Raw genomic sequence first — 21,561 nt, 5'->3', positions numbered from 1 at the left:
AATCATAAATGAGTTGCCTTCCAGATATTGTTGGGCTACAGTGCCCACCAATACTGACTATTTGCTGGTGGGAAGTTTAATCCAACAATATCTGAAAGCCAACCTGTACTATCGTTGCTCAAAATAACTTGGTTTTAAAAATGTAACTTTTTACATTTGTCTCTATTTCTTCCCAGCTCTGCTCTGCTTTTATATCTGCTAAATTTCTAGTACCTGTATGATCAAAGAACTGTTCCCCCCCTATATTATATAGTAATTGTTGCATAGATCACAATTTTATAATTTTTTCATAAACAAGAAGTTATATCAGGATGAAAACAACCTTACTGATCTTTTCCAGACATAGAATATGCAAAACAGCATAAAACTGAAAACTAAAACTTGACTTGACAAATTGATGGAGATATGCCTAAAGAAGTTATGGAACAATATTGCATAAAGTTTATATTGCATTTAATGAATGATACTTTAGATGCAGGATTTAGGTTTAGGATATATTATGATACATCTATATTCTCACGTTCTAAAAGGTAGTTTTGTCTGCTCTTCTTCCAGGTTCCCCCCTCCCAATAGTTGGAGTCGATGGGGCATTATGAGACCAACAAATGATACAGAAGGTTGGGAAATCATACTTTTGGGTTTTTCTAATAATCCAAAAATGGAACCTTTACTCTTTGCAATCTTCTTCTTTCTATATGCTGCAACCCTTCTTGGGAACATTAGTATAATTTGCTTGGCCACAGCAGATCCCCATCTGCATACTCCCATGTATTTTTTCCTTCAACACTTGGCATTTCTGAACCTTTGCTACACCACTGCTGTAGTCCCCAAAATGTTGGCCAACCTGATATCCACCAAGAAAACTATATCGTATCACTTGTGCATGCTGCAAACCCATATTTCCCTCCTTATGGGAGCCGCAGAATGTCTCCTTCTAGCAGTGATGGCATTTGACCGCTATGCAGCAGTGTGTCATCCCTTACGTTACACCACAATAATGAGCTACCATGTTTGTGTGAAGACAGCAGCAGCATCTTGGACCATCAGCTTTCTAGTCTCTGTGGTTTCCCTCTCCATATTCTTGCCCCCTCTTTGTGGACCCTATGTTATTAATCATATTTTCTGTGAGCTCCCCGTTCTGCTGCACATGATCTGTACTGATACCTCTTTAGTGGAACTTCTGATGTTGATAGGGGGTACAGGCACATTAATGCTGCCCTTTATCCTGGTTCTGGTGTCCTACGGCTACATCATTGCTGCTATCATCAGAATCCGTACTACTAGTGGTAGACACAAAGCTTTTTCCACATGCTCTTCCCATCTAACAGTAGTGACCATTTATTATGGCACAGGAATTTTCATGTACATGAGGCCAAAATCGTTTTACTCCCCTGAGAATGATAAACTGATTTCTGTATTTTATGCAGTAATCAATCCTATGCTAAATCCCATTATATATAGTTTCAGGAACAAGGAAGTCAAAGAGGCATTAATGAGAGCTTTGGGAAGGAATGTATTGACCAAGACATAATAGAAATGTATTGGAACAGTGTTCATCAATGGTACTGTATTTTAAAATATGCATTGAATTGCTTATAGTCCAAACAAGAATTTCATTATAAAGCATCTCGTGCTTTATAATGTACAGGGCCTGCAATAATGTAGAAACAATGAAAGATATGCTAAATTGATCAAGGCTAGTGGATTCCTAAATTCCTGGGCTCTGAGGTAGAGGATGGTTCAATGAACCCTAATATTAATTATCTGGTTCAATTATTATGGCTAAAATGTTACTTTAGACACCATTGGCTTTTGAAAATTGTATGCATGCATACAGGAGAAGACTTTTATGAGAAGACTTTTATGAGAAGTCTTTTAATAAGTTGAACTTTTATGCATATTTGTCTAAGTGACAATTTAGAGGTAATTGAGAGCATCAATAAAATGTGGACAGGAGTGATATAGTCCGCATTGCATAGCTGAACATTCAAAAACCTTTTGATACAGTCTTTGACCAAAGACTCCTGAGAATACTTAGCAGTCATGTGATAAAGAGAGGCTATCTTGAAAGGATGTATGAAGTGTGATTTTCCAAGGATCTATACTGGGACATATGCTTTTAAACTTGTTCATTAATAACCTGGAAGGAGGAATGAACAGTGAGGTGGTCATGTTTTCTGATGACATCAAATTATTCAGAATGATAAAAAAGCAAAGAAACACAAACACACCCCACCTGTCTAATGCATGTTATATTCAGATCAATTGCCAACAAAACAGTGGGGAATATTAAGTTATTTCTTATTCCTTTCCCCCCAAACGCATGACTATATTTTGTGTTTTGCTCAGTCATACTTCTACTTCTTCATGGGTTCTACAGAGTTCATCCTTTTTGCTGCGATGTCCTTTGACCACTACATGGCCATCTGCTACCCACTTAGGCACCCCACTCTCATGACTGGGAAAGTTTGTGTCAGTATGCTGATTGGCTCTTGGATCGGTGGGTTCTTGTCTTTGTTCTTGTCAACAGTGCTGAAAGTGATGTTGCCTTACTGTGGAACTAATATCATTAATCACTACTTCTGTGACAGTGCCCCTTTGCTACACCTCACCTGCATTGACATCAGCTTTATCGAGTTCATGGATTTCATTGGGTCTTTGCTTCTACTGATTGGCACTCTACCTACCTTAATCTAGAACCATGTGAGGGAAAAGAAACTGTGTTTTTCATCAGTGAATGGCTGTTTCTGCTTGCTTTTTCCCATACTCCAGCCATAAGAGTCTTTATAAGGGATCCATTTCCAGATTAAGTCTGAAGTTACTTTCTGGACTTTGAGGATCAGGCGTAAATAAAAGGTAGGAGGTTACTCGGCACTGATGCCATCAGTTTTGATGGTGCATTTGGATGTGAAACTACTTGACTTGTTGAACTTTGCACTTTTAAATTTTCATGTATGTTAAATGAACTGTTATTTTTATTTAATATTAATTATCATCATCATTATTATTTTGTGTCATGAGGTATTATTATGTTTTGCAAATGTGCTCCTTCCTCTACCCCAGCTACAACGAAACATGTCTCTCCTATATTAGTCTCTACAGCATATGTATTTTTCCATTGTCTCCTGAGACAGAAGGAAGCCAGCAACAAAATGTGTTCCAATATTTAGATATTTTTGTAAACTGCTTCAAGTACAGATGTATTTGTAGAATATGTGGTTTATAAATAAATCGACTATGACTATATTAATTACCTGGAACTCTATGCTCTGGTTTCAGAGCTTTGTTCAGACACAGTAGGGATGTGGGGTGGTTGGATCAGTATATTTCTAGTCTGTATCCCCATTGCATATATTAATTCAATTCTGCATTAAAGAGTGATGATGCATACATATATAAATAAATCCATGTCAAAATGTTAAGTTTAGCATTCAAAAATGTATTTTTCTCACAAAATGTATTTTTCTAAATATAATTTAAAATGAACATTTGATAATGCATTTACACATTTTACATGAACTGAGAACACTGTCACAAAGTTGGGAGAAGTACAAAATCCACCTGATTCATTAATTTGGGAAGGGTGAATGGAGTCTTCTCATATTGAAATTCACAAAGTTCAAATTCTTCCAACATTCAGCATTGATCTTTGAGACTATAAAACTGAATGTTGCCTCTGGGGTGGCCCTGGCTAATGTCAGTAATAGGAGCATGGCCTTCTGTGACCACACCTGCTGCAGTGTCTACTAAGGCCTCTTGCACTGTGCTTCCCACATAACTGACACCCAGCTGACTATTGGTGCTTAGGAAGTACTGCACAAGAAGCTTTGCAAGCCTCCTTTGGAAAGAAAAGCATTTCCTGTTTTTAAAAGGTGCATTTTCTTCCCTTTGCATAAGAAGTATTTTCTATTCAAAGTTTTCCCCCCTGCAAATATGTGAATTTTCAAATAAATACTGCATTTTAAAAAAATAAAAATGAGAGACTACTGATTGATAGACTTAGTCATGAGCCTGTTTGAGTTTGGCTCATTGGGAGATATCTGATCCTTGTGTCAACCCCATAAGCCTGCCTGTGACACTCACATCTAGAGTGTGTGTGTGTGTGTGTGTGTGTGTGTGTGTGTTAAAGTTTGTGTGCCACCCCACCCCCAATCTCTGCTAAATGGTAGCAAGATTCTAGGGGGTTCCATGTGCTCACCCAGGGTTGTGTCTGGGAAATCAAGACATAGTAGAGACGATGGTCTTTAAGAAATATGGTTTATTTTACAAATATTTACACATGGGCTTGGGGAGAATTTACAACATTACATCTCAGGAGGAGGCTTTCCTTCACTGTAGCCCAGAATTAGATTTCCAGGCATCTCCATGCCTCTCTCCCAACCTGCCTTCAGCCAGTTCACCAAGACGGTTCGGTCTTCAAAACAGCTTGTCGAGTCCTCCCTCTTCTTTTCCAACCTCTATTTACTCACCCCACTTATCTAGACCTCTTTTATTTTTCCAAAAGGGCACATTTTTCCTGTGTGACATCATGCCTCATGTAACTGTCCATTCTCCCAATTCTGCTATTTACCCTGAGCTCAGGCAGAAGGTCAATGGCTGGCCATTGTCCAGTAATTACACCTTGATGGCCCTTCTTCCCAGGTGATTTTTTGGTTTAGTCTTGCACCTTCCCTTTCATACTCCAAACATAATCTAAATTCTGCCATGTAATAATTTCTAACATTTCCTAACTCTATCTCAGGGGTCAGAAACCTAAAACCCATGGGCCAGAAGCAGCCCATAGAGGTCGTTTGACCGGCCCACAAGCCACCCCTGAACCGAGCCGCCCACTCTCGTGCTGCGCTAAATCAGTGGAGCGCGGTGCGGGAACTCACTTCCATGGTGCCGGAAATTGCGTCTGCACACATGCAGACACCAAAAATCACAGGCGCGCACACACTCACGATCCGGCCCATGGAGTGATCGCCACGGGACCGATTTGGCCCAGGCAAGATAAACCTTGTTGACCCCTGCTCTAGCAGTTATGGGTGCCTTTGCCCACCCAACTCTGTTTCTCCAGATCTGTAACAATATAATATGGCCCTTAAAATCTCTTTAAAAGTTGTCCATGTTAACCTTCCATTATCCTGTAAGTTTTTTGTTTTTTTAAGGGAGTGGTAATTTCTGCTGAGTCCATTTCATAGTAAGACGTGCAAAGTTAATTGGAGCCTGGGGATTTTCTAACTACTAATAAAGCCATCATATAGAAGATAGGAGTAAATATAGAAGTTTTTTTTATTATTCTCTTCTGCATTCATGTGGTATGAACGGTATACAAGTAGGTCATATTATTGAGTACTATTCAGCTTATCTGCTTAAGACCAAACACAATAGGAATTAAACATACTATGGGTTGGATCCAGAAGAAGGTAGTTATGGAATCAGTGGGACAACTTAAGTCTAATTTATTTCAATGAGACTACCTGTACTGTGCTTGGATGAAGGTGGAGCTGAAGGGATCTTCTTGGCTGGTTCCCATTTTTTACAATTATTGAATCTCCAGAAGAGAGGGGTACTATACCCTGGGAATGTCAATGTCAGACCCTCCAAGTGTCCCTGTTTTCCAGGGACATCCCTGATTTAAAGAAGCTGCTCAGTTTTCTGATTTGATCCCGGAATGTCCCACTTTTCCTTAGGACTTCCATATTTTCATTGGAGAAATATTGGGAGGGGGGGTATGGAGTTATTTGATTCCCAAGCTGTCTAAAGGCAATTCTGTATAGAGAAGTGTGTTTTTTAAAAAAATGTTTAATGTTTTATTACATTTTTATATATGTTGAAAGCTGCCCAGAGTGGCTGGGGCAACCCACTAAGATGTGTGGGGTATAAATAGTAAAATTATCATTATGGAATGATAATTCCATTCTCCTATTTTCATTGGAGAAATGTTGGAGGGCATGCAATGTAGCGTCTCGTGCTGTTATCTTGGGTTTTTCCCCCAGGAACAAATAAACATATTGGATTGTCTCTAATTCTGTCCTTCAACTCATACAATGTTCTTTGATTCGGCAGAGGTTTTTGTGAAGATGGGCAGAGGGAAGGGAACTCTGCAAATCCATCCTTTCTCTGGCAACCTGCCATGATATTCTGTGGAGACTCTGAGCCCTTTGGAGTAGAGGTTGAATGGAACAGGGGCCGCAGAGGCAAAAGAGTGCCAGTGACAATTGCTTTCACCCTTACTATAAATTTCAGCTTGATCAGAGACTTAGGTGAACAAGATAAAACTAGGTACAATCCTTGATTTAAAAGAAAACAAAAAATGAAAGGAATGAAACATATTCTATTAGATATTGCTATTAGTGTGAACTGAGAATGATAACTAGACTCTGCTTTCACAACTGAAGGCAGTGGCTCTCTGAATAACATTTACTGTACTTGTAAAATGGAGTAAATGCTCTTGTATTTAGATTCTGTCTCTGGGCCTGCTTCCTATTTTTATTTAGTTATTATTATTAAAATTACACTTCACTTTCCTTTCCAAAATAGTCCAGATATCAGATAGACCAATGTGTGAATAGAATGCTGGACCAGATCCAGCAGGGCTCTTTCTGTTTTTATGCTCTTAAAAGACTTTACTTCTTTGAGAACTCAGTTCTGGTTTATTTCCTACACCCTACTCCTATATTTCATCTCCATTCTTTACTGTTAACATCTCAACAGAAAATCTGCATGGCAGTAAGAGTGTCATTTATGTACCTTCCAAGTATGGGTCACTAATGCTTCCATTTGTCAGTGAATTTAAACACCAGCATTATTGTCAATGTAACATCAAGGCCAAAGACCAATGAATGTACATATAACGATTAAGGTAGGTTAAGGAGAGTGTATCAATTAGACTTTTATCTCCCTCCCTCTCTCCCCCCGGAAATTAAATTGAAATCCATGGGATTTCTTCTCAATAAAACTCTTAGAATTCAAATAAAAATAATTGAGGTGCATGGAGCAAAAGTGTTATGGAGATAATGGAATGTATTCTAGAAAGAAAGGAATATTAATATATTTGTATAAGCACATCTCTTCAAATGTGCTTTTTGTCTGTGTTGGAGGGGAGCTTGTAGTATTAAACAAATATGGTAAGCTTTGCTAGGCAAGAGAAATATGTAACCTTTAAGACGAGCGTGGTGGGCAAACATAAGTATAGACTGGCCAGCTTGAGCTGCTATTACCAGTCATGTTGAATTGTGATAATACTGCAGCTTTTTATAGTTTTATTGGACTTCATTGTGTTAGTTATATGTTCATGTTTTATCTTTTTATTTTACAGCTCCTTGGATGTCTGCCCACCTAACCTAGTCCGCATTGAGTATATACATAGAAAACTAGTTTAACAATATAATCCTATATCTACCTCCATGGGAAGAAACCCCTGCTTCTGTTGACCTCGGTTAACTTCTGTTAATCAAGCAGGAAGGAAGGAAGGAAGGGAAGAAGGAATCCTATTTATATTCAGATGGGGAAAAGTGAACATAATGAGATTTATTTCTATTGTTATGATTAGGATGCATGCAAATAAGGAATTGAACAGTATTTAAAATTATTATTAAGGCATATAACAAAAAACAATAAATAAGATTGGAAAAACTATTAAAATAAAATTTCTAAATCATAAATGAGTTGCCTTCCAGATATTGTTGGGCTACAATGCCCACCAATCCTGACTATTTGCTGGTGGGAAGTTTAATCCAACAATACCTGAAAGCCAACCTGTACGATCATTGCTCAAAATAACTTTTTTCATGTAACTTTTTTCATGTAACTTTTTACATTTGTCTCTATTTCTTCATAACTCTGCTCTGCTTTTATATCTATGAAATTTCTAGTGCCTGTATGATCAAAGAACTCTTTTTTCTTTCCTATATTGTTGCATAGTTCACAATTTTATAGTTATTGTTCCATAGATCACAAATTTATAATTTTATCATAAACAATAAGTTACATCAGGAGTAAAACAATCTTACTGATCTTTTCCAGACTTAGCATATGCAAAAGGGCATAAAACTGAAAACTAAAACTTGACTTGACAAACTGATGGAGCTATGCCTAGTGAAGTTATAGAACAACATTGCATTAATTGTATTTTGTGTTTGATGAATGATACTTTAGATGTAGGATTTAGGTTTAGGATATATGATGATATATCTATATTCTCACATTCTAAAAGGTAGTTTTGTCTGCTCTTCTTCCAGGTTCCCCCTTCCCAATAGTTGGAATCGATGGGGCATTATGAGACCAGCAAATGAAACAGAAGTTTGGGAATTCATGCTTTTGGGTTTTTCTAATCATCCAGAAATGGAACCTTTACTCTTTGCAATCTTCTTCTTTCTATATGCTGCAACCCTTCTTGGGAACATTAGTATAATTTGCTTGGCCACAGCAGATCCCCATCTGCATACTCCCATGTATTTTTTCCTTCAACACTTGGCATTTCTGAACCTTTGCTACACCACTGCTGTGGTCCCCAAAATGTTGGCCAACCTGATATCCACCAAGAAAACTATATCATATCATCTGTGCATGCTGCAAACCTATATCTCCCTCTTTATGGGAGCAGCAGAATGTCTCCTTCTAGCAGTGATGGCATTTGACCGCTATGTAGCAGTGTGCCATCCCTTACGTTACACCACAATAATGAGCTACCGTGTTTGTGTGAAGACTGCAGCAGCATCTTGGACCATCAGCTTTCTAGTCTCTGTGGTTCCACTCTACTTATCTTTGCCCCCTCTTTGTGGACCCTATGTTATTAATCATGTTTTCTGTGAGGCTCCCATTCTGCTGCACATGATCTGTACTGATACCACCTTAAATGAACTTCTGATGTTGATAGGGGGTGCAGGCACTTTAATGCTGCCCTTTATCCTGGTTCTGGTGTCCTACGGCTACATCATTGCTGCTATCATCAGAATCCGTACCACTAGTGGCAGACACAAAGCTTTTTCCACATGCTCTTCCCATCTAACAGTAGTGACCATCTATTATGGCACAGGAATGTTCATGTACATGAGGCCAAAATCATTTTACTCCCCTGAGAATGATAAAATGATTTCTATATTTTATGCAGTAATCAATCCTATGCTAAATCCCATTATATATAGTTTTAGGAACAAGGAAGTCAAAGAGGCATTAATGAGAGCTTTGGGAAGGAATGTATTGAACAAGACATAATAGCAATATGTATTGTTAACAATGGAAGAGTGTTCATCAATGGTACTGTATTTTAAAATATGCATTAAATTGCTAATAAACCAAATAAGAATTTCATTATAAAGCATCTTGCGTACTGCCATAAAATGATCCAGGGCCAGCAATAATGTAGATATAATGAAGGACATGCTAAATTAAGGAAGACTAATAGATTCTTAAATTCTTGGGCTCTGGGGTGGGGGATGGTGGCAGTCTTGTTTTTGGACCTGAAACCACTTATCCACAAAGCTTGTGATCTATCAGTGTTCAGCTTCAATTTATTGGCCCTCAGGAAGCCCATTAGGGCCTTCAGACACTGTTCTAGCACTTGCAAAGTCTCTTGAATCATATAATATGAAGAGATAGAATTGGGTGCCACCCACACATTAGGAATACTTCATACTAAGTCTCCAGATGATGCCTGGGTTTCATATAGAATAGATAAAAGTAGCATGGGAAATAAAATTGAATGTTTGCTTGACACCACGGCATAAACACAAGAGTCCAAATAAAAGTCTTGCATGCCTATTCATTTGTAGCAGTCCAGCTGGTAGGAGTGGAACCCCTCCAAAAGTGTGTGTCCAACTTCCAACCCTTTGGACTACATCTAGCCAATACCTGGCTAGAACTGATGTGGGCTGGAGTCCAGCAGCCTTTGAAGGTTCACTAGTTCTACGCACTTGTAATACACAGATGTTTCAAAGGATATAACTTTTTATAGTAGGGAGCAGGTGTTACCAACATGGCTTTTTTTTATTACATAGACATACAGTTCTCACACCAGGAACTGCTCACGAACTCTATAATTAGTAAAATCACTATCATTTCCTCAACCTCCATTTCATGGAGAGAGAGTAACATCATCAACAAAAATTCAGATAAGAAACACTCCGTCCTGTGGTGTGTCATGAGAACTGGGTGTTGATCAATAAAAGAGATGGGGTAGTTAACCATAATTTGTTATATCTGCTTTGCTATTTAACAGAAGAATTTAGATTCTGTGGGTAAGTCTTAGAAAAATTATAGTTGGGAGTCTTGTGAAGAATGCCAGTTTGCAGCTTTGGGATAGAGAGAGATGGGTTTTCAATCAGGTGGTTACTCATCCTGTTATTTTTGCTGCTGCTGCTCCCTTCTCTTGTGTCCAAGGATACCAAATGGAAGCCTAGTAATACTATTAGTGTCCAAGACAATTTGTATCAACCAGGAGAAGCCATAATTGGTGGGATATTCTCTTTGGTATATCCCCAGTATCCTGAGAGAAACTGGAATGAACCTCCTCGTAGAAGTCATGAAATATATACGTAAGTTCTTTGTAGCTTATTAGCAGGAAGTGTATCTCAACAGAAGTGAATTCTGCTATCTTTAACTCAATGCCTTAAATGCTGGGGGAGGGGGGGCGAGATCCAGGCCAGAGTGGCTTCCGGAAGCCCCTGTTTAATGAATATTCATGATTTGTTCATCTTGAGAATCCATACATTCACATTTATTTGTTTGAGGCAAAGAGATGTTATCCTACACTTTTCAGTACATTTTCACATTCACTTCACTTATCACAAAAAGTCTGATCTTTTGGTGAAGTAGATCTGGATTGCAAAAGCTCCAAATTAACTCCAATTGCTCAGGTTTATTTTGCCAGGATGTTATTGAATCTCATCTGATATAGCGACAGTCTGGAAATGCCCTAAATTAGAAAATCTAAAATGTCAGTTATTTCAATAGAGTTGGGTTAAGCAATGTTTAATTTTAATCAGTTAGATTTTGAAAATTTTCTTTAATGTCTCTTTTTCTGAGATCAGGAGGAAGGTGGGATTTATATTACTTCTGGAGTCTACCCATTCTGACCAATTTCAAACCACTGATGTTTGATGGGCAGTGGTACATCTTTTGAATTCACAGACATATGATATAAGTTAACCAATGCTGGTTGACTCACAATTTATGTCACAGATCTTCTTGTACTGTCAGAGGCCGCTTTTTTATTTCCTAGTTCATATTTCCCTGAGGCATTTCACCTCTCTTTCTCAATCCAGAAATGAATGTGCAGGAAACATATATTTGATAAAAGTAAGCTTGACTTTCTGTCAATCTCATTGTAGTTCAGTACTGAGTAATTATCAGCATGCTCTCGGTTTGTTGTTTGCTGTTCATGAGATCAATAAGAACCCAAAGCTTTTGCCCAATATTACTCTGGGTTCCCATATGTATGACAACCTTTATGATGAAAAGATGACATATGATATCATGCTGGACCTACTATTCACACAACAAGAAAATGTGCAAAAGAATGGACCTAATAGGAAATATATGAATGAGGATGTGTTTGCTGTCATTGCTGGTCTCAATGCAAAAAATGCCTACGAGGTGGCAACAGTGTCAAGTGTCTTCAAGATTCCACAGGTATGTGTGTATTTTTCTTTGTGTGGCACCCATTTCTTCTTGGTTATCTACTGAGCTAATTGAATTCACCTCTGTAATCTCAGAACATGGAAATTTAATATATTAAACATAGAATAAGAGTCTCATGCTCTACTGACTGACCTATCACAACATGTAATTAAAATAAATTAAGGCTATACACTTTGTCTTGGTTTGGGAGGAGAAAGTTGAAATTACCCACCCACCCTCGATCCTGAAATGCAAACCCATATCTTTATAAAAACAAGTCTTATTGAATTCAAGGGGCTAACTCCCCAGTGAATATGTGTGGGATTCCACACTTAATCCATTCATTTTGTTTAAAGCATTGAAACTTTTTAATATATATTTTTGCAGAAATTTAAGTTTGCACCACTTCATGATTATGCTGGCTGGGAAGTATTATGCCAAAATTACTTGCTAACATTAGTTATGCAGTGGGAGGAAATTATGTATTTCATATATTGAAAGTTAATAGTATAATTAGATTCTAGGAGCTCCCAACAACAGCTCAGACATGTGCTATTTCTTTGCTCTCATCAGCACTGTTTTTTCTCCATCAGTTTAACTATGGTGCGTATGAGTCTACACTTAGAGGTACAGCAAATTTCCCATTTTTGTATCGAATGTCACCAAGAGAAACTCTTCAACCCATTGGAATTACTCAGCTACTTTTGCATTTCAGATGGACATGGGTTGGGCTCATTGTTTCAAATGATGATGATGGAGAAAGCTTTGGTCAGATCCTGACATCTCTGCTTCTGCAGTATGGCATTTGTGTTGCCCGCCAGTATAAAGTAGGAGAATCAAAATATGTGTGGCATGAAACTTATCGCAACTATATGTCAAAGTTATATACAGAACTTTTCTTAAGTGAGATAAATGTGGTAATAGTCAGTGGAGACTATAATTCGATGAGTGGATTACAAAACCTCATGGGACAAAATTGGAAGATCAATCCTGGGAAAGTTTGGATCATAACTGCTCGGTGGGATTTCAGACAGCATATTGGTTTATTTGTAACACCTCCAGAAACGTACAATGGTGCCTTTTCTTTTTCAGTCCACAAAAAGCCTGTGCCAGGTTTCCATGAGTTTCTCGGAAGCTTTATGTCTGATAAGCCAGTGATTCGCTTTTTCATGGATTTCTGGTCAACTGCTTTCGTTTGTTATTTTTATGAAGACAGCTTTTCACGTTGTTCACAAAGCAATATGTGCACAGGCAAAGAGAAACTGGAATATCTGTCTGAGTATACATTTGAAATGGATATGACTGGTGAGACCTATGGTATCTACAATGCTGTCTATGCTGTAGCCCATGCTTTACATGCCATCCATGAGTCAAGACAAAGAAGAGACAGAATTGAACAGCTGAATATTCCATCATGGCAGGTAAATACATTGCCATAATAAAGTCTATGAGCTTGACAGGATATCTAATGAGGAAAACTGTTTACTTAGAGAACCAAATACAAATAAACAAATACGTCAATGTTTTGTATGCTGGTGAGTTTATAAGAGAATTAGGGAAGTCTGCTATGCTGTATTCATGTGGACAGTAGACTTTGAGGAAGAAGAGGAGGAGGAGGAGGAGGAGTTTGGATTTGGTATCCTGCTTTATCACTACCCTATAAAGGTAAAGGTAAAGGGACCCCTGACCATTAGGTCCAGTCGTGACCGACTGTGGGGTTGCGGCACTCATCTCGCTTTATTGGCCAAGGGAGCCGGTGTACAGCTTCTGGGTCATGTGGCCAGCATGACTAAGCCGCTTCTGGCGAACCAGAGCAGCGCACGGAAACACCGTTTACCTTCCCGCCAGAGCGGTACCTATTTATCTACTTGCACTTTGACGTGCTTTCAAACTGCTAGGCTGGCAGTAGCAGGGACCGAGCAACGGGAGCTCACCCCGTCATGGGGATTCGAATCACTGACCTTCTGATTGGCAAGTCCTAGGCTCCCTACCACTATCCTAAGGAGTCTCAAAGCGGCTATCAATCTCCTTTACGTTCCTCCCCCACAATAAACATTCTGTGAGGTGAGTGAGGCTGAGAGACTTCAGAGAAGTGTGACTAGCCCAAGATCACCCAGCAGCTGCATGTGGAGGAGCAGGGACTCGAACCCGGTTCACCAGATTATGAGTCTACTGCTCTTAAACACTACACCACACTGGCTTTCTTAAGATGCCATTTCCTGAAAAGGGAACAGAACTATTCTGGCATAAAGGAATGAAGATTTATTCCTGCTATGCATTGGATTTAGCTGATCCCTGAGCCAAATTGTGTCGTATTTGGAGGCACTGGTTGAGTTGGTTTGTGAAAGCCACAAACCACTGTAGATTAGGTTGGATGGGCCAGAAAGATCTAGGGCTGTCGGAGGGGGGGGGGGATAGAGTATCAAAAGAAAGAAAGAAAGAGAGGGAGGGAGGGATGGAGGGAATAAGTGGAAAAACCAGTGGAAAAGCCAAAACCTACCTGACCACTGGCTGAATCTTCTCAAGAGAAGGTAGGAGCCCTGACTTTCCTTCCTGCCTGATACCACTTCCTTGAAGCAGCACCCTGCAGGCTTGATGCCTTTGTGCAACAGCTGTTGATCTAAGTCATAAATCCTGCAGGGTTCTGGTTGCTCTTTCAATATGTTCTATCTGTCTATGCAGATATAAGTCCTGTTGAGTTCAATGAGACTTGCTCCCAAGACAGAATTGCAAAATAAATAATGGACAATTTCAGAATTTGTTTCTTCTATTTTCTTCCAATTCAGCTGAATTCCATACTGAAAAACATCCATTTTAACAATGGTGCAGGGCATGAAGTATTGATTGAAAATGGAGAAGTTTCGGCTGGCTATGATATCATCAACTGGATCATTTACCCCAATTTCTCTGCCATTAAACCCAAGTTTGCAAGTATTTCCCCAAACCATGAGTTCACCCTCACTGGAATAGATGTTGTGTGGAACGACAGACTTAAACAGGTAGGAAAATACTTAGCAGCTTATAGTCACAACTGAATAAATATATGTTACTGTCCAGATGCTGCAGCACTGTTGCCCATGGATTTTAGAGGTAAGATTAATGTTCTTGGAAGTAGGGACAGAGCAGAAACCCACAGAACTTGGATTTCAAAGTGGATTCAGCTGATTCAATCTGGGTGTTTCATGAACCAAAACAGATCATGAATCCTATAAATCTGCAGACCCACGAGTCCCTTTATGAGCTAGTCCACGAGCTTCTTCACTTGCCTTGTACTTTTATTATGATTATTTGTTTCTACCCACTTGCTCATAGGAGCCATGAGTGTGCTGGGCTTCTTTCTTCTGTGTGCCTTAAATAGAGCAACGGGAATGATGATGTCCTGTTGCTCTCAGAGTCAAGTGCAGTGTGAAAACATGACTGTACACAAACACTCTATTGTAGTTGAGACTGCAAGAAACCCCAAAATTTGCCCATCCTCCTGAAATTACTCTTCAATCATCATATAAATCCCTGAGCCATTGGTGGTTTGTCCATCCCCACTGATATTTCCCCTGAAAATGTATTGTCATTGACTTTAAATAATTATTCAGCTGATTAGAGCAAGAAGTTCTCGGGTTATCAGGTAGAATAGAAATATAGCTGTATTTGTATGAAAATTTGGATGTGACATAATATCTGTTTTCTAATCATTAGTTACCACCAAGTTCTAGGTGTGTTGAGAGCTGTCACCATGGACAGCAAAGGATGGTTCAAGAAGGCAAACCAAGTTGTTGTTATGGCTGTAATCCATGCCCAGAAGACATGTTTTCTAATGAGACAGGTAGGTGATATACAGACTGAGAGGAGATACAATAGCCAACTTCAAATATCTAAAGGGCTGTAACATGGAAGCAGCAGCAAGGTTGTTTTCTCCTTTCCCAGAGGGTAGTACCCAAACCAATGTCTTCGAGTTACACGAAAAGAGATTCCAGCTAAACAAGCTGTCTGACAGTGGAATGAACTCTCTTGGGAGGTGGTGGACTCTCGTTCCTTGGATGTTTTTATGCAGAGATTGGTTGGTCATCTGTCATGGATGCTTTAGCTGAGATTCCTGCATTGCAGGGGTTGGGCTAGATGATGGTTCTTTCTGTCTCTACAGTACTATAAACTGAATTCTATAATTACATGAGCTGAGTGCAATTAAATATGTACACAAAAGGGAAATATCTTCAAAGAAATTGACCACACATATTTAGGTACACTTATGCCCACTAGTGACTAAAAGTTCTATCCTATCCATGGATATTCAGAATAAAATTTTAATATGTTTTGTGGACTTACCACTAGCCAAAGTTTGTACAACTTGGACTGGAAGCATCTTCTTTCAGTTAGTTGTGAAACGGGGAGTCATTATCTAGCATTAAACTGATACACCTTCAACTTTATGCAAACTAATAAAGGTATAACAATTGGAACACCTACTGACACCTTCTTGGTCCCTTTCAGATGCAGTTCATTGTCTAAAATGCCCAGAAGATCAATATCCAAATAGGAACAAAAACAAATGTATTCAAAAGGTTCTGAGCTTCCTTGCCTATCACGAGCCCTTGGGCATTGTCTTGGTTGTCCTTGCTATCTTTTTTGCTGCATTAACAGTTTTGGTAATGCACATTTTCCTAAAAAACTGGACTACCCCTATTGTCAAAGCCAACAACCGGAACCTCACCTGTGTTCTGCTTGCCTCCATCTTGCTTTGCTACCTTTCTTCCCTTCTCTTCATTGGCAAGCCTGGGAAGCTGGGCTGCTTGCTCCGGCAAACAGCATTTGGCATCATTTTCTCTGTTGTAGTTTCTTGTGTGTTGGCAAAAACCATCATGGTGGTCCTGGCCTTCCTGGCCACAAAGCCAGGCAACAGCATGAGGAAATGGCTAGGGCAGAAAGTAGCCACCTCCATTGTTTTTTTCTGCTCACTCATTCAAGTGGGTATTTGCATTGTGTGGCTGTTAACTTCTCCTCCCTTCCCCAAAGCTGACATGCACTCACAGGCTGGACATATTATATTGGAATGTAATGAAGGTTCCATCACCATGTTCTACTGTGTCTTGGGCTACTTGGGCTTTCTGGCCATGATCAGCTTCACAGTAGCCTTCCTGGCCAGGAAACTGCCAGATACATTCAATGAAGCCAAGTTCATCACTTTCAGCATGCTGGTGTTTTGCAGTGTTTGGATCTCCTTCGTTCCGGGTTACCTGAGCACCAAGGGGAAATACATAGTGGCTGTGGAAGTTTTTGCCATCTTGGCCTCCAACACTGGCCTCTTCCTTTGCATATTTCTTCCAAAATGCTACATCATTGTTCTAAGATCTGATCTGAACACAAGAAAGGTCCTAATTGAAAAAAAGAGTTATTAATCCTAAGTGTAACCTCTTATTAGTTGACTTTCTGTTCATTGCAGGACTGATATCACATCACACAAAAAATCAGAGATTGGCTACTGTTTGAGACAAAAGTCAAATTTCAATGTTGTCGGAGTCAAACCTTATTTCCATTGGGCAGATTGCCATCATTTTCATTGGGATGATCATAATATATTTTCAAACATCTCCTTGGAATAGAGCGGAAAATGGCAACCACACTGGCTTGGTTTACAAAAATTTGCTTTCCCCCTTGAAGTGCAATACAAGGGTATTGATTTGAAACTCTCATTCCAGCCAACCTATCAACCTCTTCTAATATTCAGGTCTGAACTTTCAGTTTCAAAAATTCAGTCCCCTACTGGTATATTTATCTGTTCACATTATAGTTAATGAAACCCATGTGATGTATTTGCAAATTTATATTGCACTTTGTGTGAGGTTGCCCATGGGCTTGTTCTGGAAGCTCCAGCTGGTGCTTAATGCAGCAGCTAGACTGCTGACTGGGGCAGACACCTGGGGAAAACCACTTCTTAGTGCTCAAGCAGAGCAAACAGCATTTTGGAGTTTCTCCAGATTGAGGGTTGCTCCAGTTTAGAACTAAATAATGGGTTTTTTGTGGAGCAAGGGGGAAACTACTCAGACCCATAATTCTAGGCACAGGTCGAGTGGAAGAGCCCTTAATCTTGATTCAATCCATAATAATTGTACATTTTATACTTTAAAAAAAGAATATGAAATTCTTAATCTCTGGATAGCAGTTTTTTAATTGCTTCCCAGAGGTTCATTGCATGATTTTAGAAGATGGAATAATTAATACTTTGGATTTGTCAGTGATAATATAAGGAAACGTGCTATCTTTTCATCCTCTTTGCAGACTCAGAGTATCTTGAAATATGGGCCAATGTTGTCTTTCTATGGATGAAGTTGAATAGAAACAAGCAGGCATTGTGGTATACATTTTTATCATCATCATTAGCATTAATTTGGCTTGAATCATTAAATAGTAGTATAACTTCTGAAATAATTAACACACTGAATATCAGTAACACACACACACACACACACACACACACACACACACACACACACTTAAAGAAAACTTGATGATAAATACAGAGAAGTTTCCAAATTATTGGGTATAGGGAGCATTTGGTTCCATTAATCTGATATTCTCCTTCTGTTAGAACTTCTGCAGGGACATATTTGGAATATCCAAAAATAAGACTCTCACTGTTTGTCCCTCCACTTTTTTCCTGCTGGGATTTGTAAAGGTAAGCATCATAAATCCTGCTATGGGAATATGATCTCTTTCTGTACCATCAGATGACTTTTAGAGATTTATGTGGAGTTATTAGGGGTAGGCTGATAATTGCTATGTTAGAAAAGAGGAGCCTGAGATTGGATACACAAGCTCTGCCCAAATGCAGTTTCATAGACCAATTTTGGTTTCCCTCACTTTCTCAGTTCTCCATGTTTCCGCATCAGTTTCTATTTAAAAAGATCTCATGAAATTTTATCACCACTTTAGTGTCCATTTCTCCTAATATAAACAATTTTATGTGAAACTTTGCTCAATATGCTTCTTTTATAATGTATTTAATGCTATTTTCACTAATATAGGCATTTTCATGCACTATTTACCTTAGTAAATACTTCTTTTTTTGCTAATGGTACTTGACTGATTAACTGCACTGTGAAATTCAAAAACATGTGAATTATCAAGGATGGCTGTGTTTCAGTTTTCATATAGTTTTGGAAATGTGAATTAGGTACATTTGCTTTGAACATGAACTGAATTATTCCCCCACCACCACCACTGCCACTTTAACCATGAGGCTGGGGCAACATAGCTTTTGTATACATGTTTAGGTCTGGGTTGTAAAACATTTAGTACATAAATACTATTTCTTTGGCAAGTGGAGTTTTAGACTCCACTGGTCCTGGCTGTATTGCTCCATTCAATAACTCATCAGGAATTAAGCAGAATGTTGTAGGGAGAGGGAAGAGAAAATAATATTAATAGGGTGTTTCACAACTGAAGTAACATTCCTGATAATTTAATGAGGACCTCATAACAGCACTACATCCAGAATCTAAAATTACCCCCTGGGTTTTCTCATACCCTTTAACTAACACATGTATCTCTTTGATGACCCAAATCATCAATTTGAAACATAAGAAAACTTTCTGTTCTTGAGTTAGAAATGCATTATAAATAAAACATGATTTTTTAAAAAAATGTTTCCTTAATTTTGTAATTTCCAAGAAATCCACCTGCTACAGATCCAATGTACAAGATCATCCATCAACAGTTAAGAATTGGTTTCAGAAATATATCAGCTGACCCCCTCATAAGGACATGAGAAGGACATTGGTTCAAAAAATTTGGTTGTTTCATCAAATTTGGCATTGAGTTCCTGATTCGACATTCAATAATGACAACTTCATTTCTCTTCTGAGATACAAAGAAGCTGACTGAGAAAACACCCAGAAATCAAATGGGGAAGGGATGTTGAAGAGAGGGTAGGGGCTGATTCCTGGTGGGAGATTTTCCATTATACTCAATGAGAGCAAAACAGAGCTTCATATTTCATATAAGATTTTGTTCCAAATAACAAATCAAAGCAGAACACAAAATCAGAACAACTGTTTTGGATGCAGCACCAATCAGGCTGCTTCCAAATGCTATAAATATGGATTAAGAGTGAATCTTGTGGTTGCTGCACATGCCTAGTGAACAACTCTGTTTCTTTCTTTTCCTTTCTTTTCCTAATATATTGTTTCCTATAGAATAGAATGCATGAAAATATGGAGAAATATAATAAGACTATTGTGACTGAATTCATCCTTTTGGGATTTGAGACAATCCACTCTGTTGAGATTCTGATCTTCATTACCTTCCTGATTATATATGCATTGACCATTACCGGTAATGTTACATTAATTGCACTAGTCCTGGCCAATCACCAGCTTCAATTGCCTATGTATATTTTCTTGATTAACCTTTCATTCCTGGAACTCATAATCACATCAGCTGTCATGCCTAAAATGCTAATAAATTTTATCACGGGGAAGAAGACCATCTCCTTTGTAGGCTGCCTTACTCAGTCATTCTTCTATTTCCTCATGGGCTCAACTGAATTCTTCATTCTGGCTGTAATGTCATTTGATCGCTACGTTGCAATATGCTACCCATTGCGCTATGCATCCATCATGAACAGAAATGCCTGTTTCCAGCTCCTTTTGGGATCATGGATTGGTGGCTTTCTGATTATTCTAGTTCCCAGCATTGTAACAGCTGGCCTTCCATTCTGTGGTCCAAATATAGTCAACCACTTCTTCTGTGACAGTGCCCCCTTGCTCAAGCTTGTCTGTGCTGACACATCATTGGCTGAAAAGGTTGATTTTGGGACATCTTGCATATTGCTTCTGGGTTCACTTCTTATAACAGTTGTGTCCTATATTTATATTATTGTTGCTGTATTGAAGATACCATCAACACAAGGTCGAAAGAAAGCTTTCTCAACCTGTGTTTCTCATATCACTGTGGTATCATTGTATTATGGGAGCTCAATAGTCATTTATGTCCGTCCGACCAAAGGGAACGTTCTGGATTTCAACAAAATAGGCACAGTACTGAACACAATAGTGACACCCATGCTAAACCCTTTCATATATTGTCTCAGGAATGAGAAGGTGAAGGATTGCCTGAAACTTTCATTCAGTAAAATCATAATGTTTCTTAAGAAATGAATGTTACAGGATATTCCATCAATTGGAGTTTTAGGATTCTTTTATTTAAATGGGAGAGAGTCAGTATAAGACAGCTTGTAGTATGTTGGACATAGGCCATGAAGACCAGATTCAAATCTCCACCTAGACAGAGAACTAACTTGGGTTCCTTAATTTCTATTACTCTTGCCTACTTCTGAAGGTTGTTGCAAAGATAAAATGTAGTTATTACCATGTATGTGCGCCTTCCCACTCTGTGTGTAACCTGGAAGAAGTGAAAGTGAATATTTTTGTTCAAAAAAGGAATAAATAAATAGGTGCTTTTACTCCTCTGCTTCAATGGTATTAAAGTGGCTAAATTTGACTGACCCATGTCTTTTGTGATTTAAAGGGGAGGGTTGGGGGGCATATTTTAATCTAAGTCTTTTTTATTTACTAGAGTTATACACCAGCTCTTCATTTTGGTGCTAATTATAAGTGTTTTAAATAAAAGTAAAAGCCTTAAAGTATCGTGATCTTTTGCAACCTCAAGGCCAAATCAAGAGACAGGAACAAAACCTGGGGTGAACTTGGACCTCCTTATTTAAACCCATAACAAAGCTCCTGCAGAGGGAAACAACAGACATAACTTCCTCTCAGTTGAGCAAACAAAATTGTATTTTGCACGGTTTTGTGGGTATAGTCTTATTTTCCCAACTCAGTATCCTTGTATATGTTGATGGGCTCCAACTCTCTGTCCATTGGACATGCTGGCTAGAGCTTACTGGAGTGGGTAACCAACAAGAAGGGTGTCAGTGGTAATGAAGGAAAGATGTAATGATTTGTGGAC

General features: G+C 38.7%; 2 protein-coding genes across 2 annotated transcripts; both read left to right on the top strand.

Annotated features, from left to right (window-relative positions):
* Positions 1-592: 592 nt before the first annotated feature.
* LOC310746682 (olfactory receptor 5A2-like) lies at positions 593-1,531 on the top strand (the record flags this gene model as incomplete). The annotated part of the gene is made up of 1 exon (XM_083580663.1): positions 593-1,531. The coding sequence occupies one exon, from the start codon at positions 593-595 to the stop codon at positions 1,529-1,531; it is 939 nt and encodes a 312-aa protein (XP_083436789.1).
* Positions 1,532-19,796: 18,265 nt separating this feature from the next.
* Positions 19,797-20,753, top strand: LOC310746657 (olfactory receptor 6M1-like; the record flags this gene model as incomplete). Its single annotated transcript, XM_083580637.1, has 1 exon — positions 19,797-20,753. One exon carries the CDS (start codon positions 19,797-19,799, stop codon positions 20,751-20,753), a length of 957 nt encoding a protein of 318 aa, XP_083436763.1.
* Between the last annotated feature and the right edge of the window lie 808 nt (positions 20,754-21,561).

This window comes from Podarcis filfolensis, assembly GCF_964270895.1.
Source record: "Podarcis filfolensis genome assembly, chromosome: 13".
In the NCBI taxonomy this organism is placed as follows: domain Eukaryota; kingdom Metazoa; phylum Chordata; class Lepidosauria; order Squamata; family Lacertidae; genus Podarcis; species Podarcis filfolensis.
Note: the sequence above shows the minus strand (reverse complement) of the source record. Positions and strands in the feature narration are given on the sequence as shown.